This window comes from Lupinus angustifolius, unplaced genomic scaffold (assembly GCF_001865875.1).
Source record: "Lupinus angustifolius cultivar Tanjil unplaced genomic scaffold, LupAngTanjil_v1.0 Scaffold_796, whole genome shotgun sequence".
NCBI lineage: Eukaryota > Viridiplantae > Streptophyta > Magnoliopsida > Fabales > Fabaceae > Lupinus > Lupinus angustifolius.
In genome coordinates, this window is record NW_017728119.1 from 1 (window position 1) to 6,255 (window position 6,255).

At 32.1% G+C, this 6,255-nt stretch overlaps 1 protein-coding gene across 2 annotated transcripts; it reads left to right on the forward strand.

The window, feature by feature from the left end:
- Positions 1-1,325: 1,325 nt before the first annotated feature.
- Positions 1,326-2,851, forward strand: LOC109341883 (dof zinc finger protein DOF3.6-like). Of its 2 annotated transcripts, none has more exons than XM_019579856.1 (2): positions 1,326-1,532; positions 1,710-2,851. In XM_019579856.1, the coding sequence occupies exons 1-2, from the start codon at positions 1,482-1,484 to the stop codon at positions 2,514-2,516; spliced, it is 858 nt and encodes a 285-aa protein (XP_019435401.1). In that variant the 5' UTR covers positions 1,326-1,481; the 3' UTR covers positions 2,517-2,851. The 2 variants fall into 2 exon arrangements, with proteins under 2 accessions (XP_019435401.1, XP_019435402.1); XM_019579857.1 differs by having other exon boundaries at positions 1,713-2,851.
- The last annotated feature ends 3,404 nt before the right edge of the window (positions 2,852-6,255 follow it).

A 6,255-nucleotide genomic window follows, 5' to 3' on the forward strand; every position in this document is an offset into this window, starting at 1 on the left:
TATATATATATATATATATATATTAAATCCATTGCAAAAAGTACTACCTACCATGCAAATCTAATATTACTAGCCGGAGATGAAATGTACTGCATTTGCATTAGGTAGACATAATATATAAATATGAATGATGAATAATAATAATAATAATGTATAAAGCTCATACATGATTGATACATGTATTTATTTTCTTTATCATTGGGCCTGCATAATTAACATAAATGGACTATAATTGCGCAACAACATGGGCCAGGCCCATAGATGAAGCCCATGTTGTTGAGATATGGTGGCAATGAGGGATGAAATCAAATGAATAACCATTATGTAACAATTACATAAGCCCCGTATCAAGTTCATTTCTGATATGTATTTTTGATGCACGTGCATGGTTCCTTTTTACTTTGTATAATACTACTTTATCTCTATATAGTGTGAGTGAAGTGGTAAGCTTTTTGCATGAAAATAAGCAAAAAGCAGTAACATGTTAAAACAGATAGGGAATCAGATTCCAACACCACCAACGTCTTATATTGTATACCTTAATAGTTGCCGTTTAAACACTTTCCTTAACATGTGTTTAAGTGCTCCAATTTCCAAATAGCCACCAACCTTTTTCTAATGCAGTACTCATATTCTATATCCATGGAAGACAATCTAATTCAAACAAGGTAAAACTACTACGACCAAAAATATATGTAAACCAAATATTTAATGCAACTACGTTCTTCTAGACTCAAATCTCACACATCTTTTTAACCTAGAACTAGAACAATCTTACTTAGTTGCTCTGTACTATTAATCCCTTTTAGGTATGTGGTCGTCTCTTCCAACAAATGTCGTTCTCATAAGTCGAACCTTTGATTTTTAGTTTTTCTGAGGATCTAGCAGAATCTTACACAATTAGACCAACATCTTATTGTATTCATTAATTATTACAGAGCTCCTTTTAAATTTTGTTATTTGTATATCAAATTTTGAACATCACCTATTTATGATAATCCCTCACTTTACTATATATGATATCATTTTCTTTCATCGTAGTATTTCAATCTATCTCGATAGTCAAAATTAATTTGTTGCTTTCTTTGGCTGATCCCACCATTACCATTGAATAATACTAGACATTGATAATTGATTTTGGTACGAATATAATATACAATGCTCTTTTTCCCTATCAATTCCATGCATGGGAGCCACTATCCCCATTTTTTATGAACAAAAGTTACAGAACAACGCGTCATAAAATTAAAGAAACTTATAGGGTAAGATACTTAGCCAACATAAAAACCCTAAAAAAATACACTAAAACAAAAAGATGTGAGAATAAGAGCAAAGTAAAGGCTTTTGCTTTCTCCTTCACTTTAATGCTCTTTTTCCTTTTCTTTGTTGCCTCTGCTATTCTTCTATAGTGTGATTCTCCACCATCTCCCTAAAGAGCCATCAAACTTTATTAAAGAAAAAACACTATCAGATTGAACACCATGGTTTTCTCTTCCATTCCACTCTATTTAGATCCCTCCAATTGGCACCAGGTAAGTTTTCTCTTAATTTCATCCACACCTTATAAACCCTAGAACAACCACCAAGGCATAAAATCCTATTATATTCCTTGTATGTTAATAACTTATTGGTATACTGGATTTGTTTTCATTACAACTTGACAATTATTTTCTATATATTTCTTACTTAATTTGATCATATTTGTTTTGCAGCAACCAAATCAGCATCAAGCAAATGCCAATAATAGACCTCATGAGCTGCTTCCACCATTACCATCACCGCCTAGTTGTGGTGGAGATGGTGGAGGCTCGGGTAGGCTTGGTCTGGTGGCAGATGAAGCTACTCAGTTAGCGAAAATGTTGCCACCAGATCAGACCACTCAAAAGTGTCCACGGTGCGAATCTACAAACACGAAATTTTGCTACTACAACAACTACAACCTCTCTCAACCAAGGCACTTTTGCAAGACATGCAGGCGTTATTGGACAAGAGGTGGTGCTCTTAGAAACGTTCCAGTTGGTGGGGGATGTAGAAGAAGCAAGAAGAACAAAAAGAGTAGTCGCTCTAAATCTCCATCATCCACTGATAATTATAAACCAACACTTTCCAATTCCACTAGTTCAAACCCTTCAGGTATAGTAACCCCAGACCTAATTGGTCGATTCCCACAACTAAATAACCCAACTTTCATGGCATCACTTCAGAATATGAACCGCTATGGTATGGGAAACATAAGCAGCACCAATCATATGGGGCTTCAAATTGGCGGTCATGGTTTAACTTCAGTAGGAGGAGTGTTGCAACAGTTTCCTTTCTTGAATGGTTTTCAGTCAACTTCAGCAGTTTCATATCCTTTCCAAAGTGAGAGCTTTGAAGCAGCACCATATGGTTTGGTTAAATTAGAAGATCTAAATTCTTCAAGAAATCCTCCTAGTGTCTCAGAAAATAATAACGGATATTATTCATGGACTGATTTATCACGTCTTGCCTCTTCTTCCACTAGTCATCTTTTGTAAACATTGATCAATCATTAGGTCAAAAATCCCATCATCCAACTTAACCCTTTTGAAGATGGATCAGAGAAAATTTCAAACATATTCAAATGATTTGGTTGTTCCAGCACTGATCACCTTGACTCCGAACTACCACTGGCCAAATTTACTCAATCATGGTAGAATTTGGTCTTCTTGTTTATGTTTCTTATTTTTACTTTTCATTAAGTTGTGTTTCTTTGTGTACTATTGGATTTCTTTGTATAACAGTGTGTGCATGTATTGTTCTTTATCATAATTTGCTATCTAACAATGTGAGATCATTTGGGCTATAGCAGATTTTGTCATAAGTTTATTTACACCGATCTACTATACCTTCTTGAGTTTTCATCATGTTTGGTACCTCAAACACATGCATGTGTATCAGTTTTCACCTCGTTTGGTTATGAGATTCAGCTAGCAAGATAAGGCACAATTACCAGGAAAGAAATAAAGTGGTAGTGTGGTACACCACTAAAGAACGTACCACTCCATGTTAGCTTTTTACTCCACTTAATTTGTGTACACTCCATCATTTTGCATACATGTACATACATTATATTCATTGCATCTTAATTAAAATGTAATACTTTTATTCACATTAACATAGACTGTTTTGTATTAAATATGATGTGATAGTGATTCTTATAATAAGTTGTTAGAGATATCTTCGTGATCAAAATATATTATTTATATTAGTAATTGACAATTTTAATGATTGTACCTTAATATATATATATAAATATTGTTCATGTTTCTTTCTTCTTTCATTTTGAATAGACAAATTTAATTTCTCCCCATCCTTCTTTTCTCTTCAATGTATATGCATCTTTTGGGTACTTAAATCAGCCAGACTTTGATAGAAGCTAGTACCGTTCTGTCAAAGAAAAACTATCAGAAATTTGAGAGTGACTAACATTTCATAGGTAAATGTTAGTATATTAATACTTTTTGGTTTGTGAGAATTGAACCTCAACTATCTTATCATTCTACTCGTTAAACTTATCATTTCATTATCTTATAACTTTCTATTTCCAATCAAACTTGAAACTAGGGGTGAGCATGGATCGGGTTAAGCTAGGTTAAAGCTTGTCCTTACCCGTGGTTGGGTCACTTTTTTGAACTTGGACTCGGCCCTAGACCCGAGGCTAATTTGATCCTAAATAGCAATCGGATCATCCTTTAAACACGACCCGACCCTTGATCCAATTAAGTATAATGTATACTCATTTTAGATAAAGACTTCTCAGTATTATTTATTATTATTATTATTATCAATATGTAATTGATATTTAAAATGATATATGTATCATTACTCTATACACATTTGAGTAGAAACACATACAAACATGATGAGCGAGTGACCATGAGAAGGGACGGGTCAGATCATGTTTGGTCTCTATCGACCATAAATATTAGCCAGATATATTTTTTTAACTCAAACTCGACCCTAGACCCGATCAGACCCGACCCTGTTTGGGTCCAATCATTATCTGGCCGTGCCGGGTGAGCGGGTCGGGTCCTGCTCATCCCTACTTTAAACATTGTACTTTCAGCAGAATTGTGTTAAACAGTTTTTTTCTTAATTTGAAGTTTTAACCTACACAAAGCTCTATACCTTAATTTAGAGGAAAAAAGAGGTAGGAAAAGAAAAAGAAAGTAAATAAATGTAATATACGTCTACACGAGTCAACATTCACGACTTATGATGTTGTAATTATCAAATCAATTATTACTCCAACATTCATAAAATGAGACTCACGTAGTCACGTATTTGTTTGTTGGATTTTGAGGTTTGAAGATGGAACCATTATTTATAAGACGCCAAAACTCCACTCAAAATCATGCAATCTCAACTGAAGTGGGTGAGTGTTCTCGAACTTGTTCAGCACAATGATGCAAGATCAGTCATAATAATCTGCAAAATCCTTTGTGCCACTTTATTACAAGTTTGTAGAAATTAAACTATCTCATTGTATTACTAGAATTAATGATACTTGCTCTTATAGACACTTTTCTCATATTTACATATGTTATATCTATTTGTTTTCAATACAATATATGATAGTTTATATATATATATTTTTTTCTTCATAAAAATATTATTACGACATACATATATTTTTAAAATTTGTCATATAGAATTGTGAGATATTAGATGTCATTACTTGATCAAACACGTATCTTCCACATTAATAATTACAAACTTTATTATTCTATTATCCCACTAAGAATAGAACAAAGGATGTTATTATATTATATCTTATAAAAAAGAAAGGATTTTATTAACTTATTAAAAGAAAAGTTGTGGATTATAAAAACTTTTGCAAAGACCAATGCTGGCTTTGAAGAAGGAATAAAGCAACATGACCAACTCAGAAAAGCTCTCTATGTGTCTGTGTCATGACCAAGGTGTTGGGACAAAAGCAGAAAATTGTTACCCAGATTCCGAAAATTATAGAAACATTGCCAGAGTTGAAGGAAAATAAATAAAAGGAAAAGTGAGTTAAGTTTGCAAGTTTTTGCTTACTTCTATAGTAAGAATGAATGAAGAGGAGTTTAAGCATAGCAATGGAGATTATACAAGTTTCACTTCATTCATTCATACTACACAAGGAAAAGTTGATTTCACTTGAGGTTTCTTTTCCCCTTCACTAAATATGGTGATTCAGACACAATAGTCGGGATTATATGGATAAAAATACTATTTATTCTCCTAATTTCTTTATCTCTTGATTAATAAAGTTCAACAATTACCCTTTTGAAGTTTGCAATTCATCAATGGCTATAGATGTATAAGGCACATAGCATTGTAAATGTTTCCTTCTACCATATTTATTTGCATTTAGTTGTTAAACTAGCATGAAGAATGTGGGGTTAAAACTTCATGATCGTATTGACCCAAAAAATTTACTCTGCTCATGGTCCATTGGAAATATTTGGTATTCAATAAGATACCTATATCATGATAACATATTCATAAGGTGTTTTTCTAGTACTAGTTAACCATAAGGTACAATAATATAAGCTAGTACAATACATTATGATAACATCTCTCTGATAAATGAATGATCTTGTGGTTTTTTTTGCGCGTTCATGAGTTTCAATTTTCTTCATGCATTAGAAGAAACTCGAGTTCGTTATCAAGTTTATAAGTTGATCGATCCAACTTATATAAAATATCATACCTCCATGACATTGAGAGAATTCAAATAACTTATATTAACATAAGTAAACTTAAGTTTATTATCAAATTTATAAGTTGATCGATACTAAGTTACATTTTCTAAACACCCAAGACCATTTTGTTTCTCAATTAAAACACATAAAATGATGATGTTTCACAACTAATCATAGAAAATACCCATTTAGCCATATATGTTATGTATTAATAATATATGTCATGTATATTAGTTTCTTATATGAGTTTATATAATATATGTCAACTTACCAGTTTTGACAACATTATATACACGTAAGTTGTACTATGTCACATCAAACATGATATAGTTTACTGGACTCAAACATAATAAAGATTTCATGTAAGGATTCTTAATTCATTAATATCACTTACAATTGGAAAAAATAGTTATCTATAAAACAATACTGTTTTTAAAAAGGTTATTCCACTACCGGATAAGTTAATTGACACATGATTATTAAAATTTCATGAGAAATTATGAGTTTGAATCCAAAGAAATACAACGAGTTTTTTTTTTTTTTT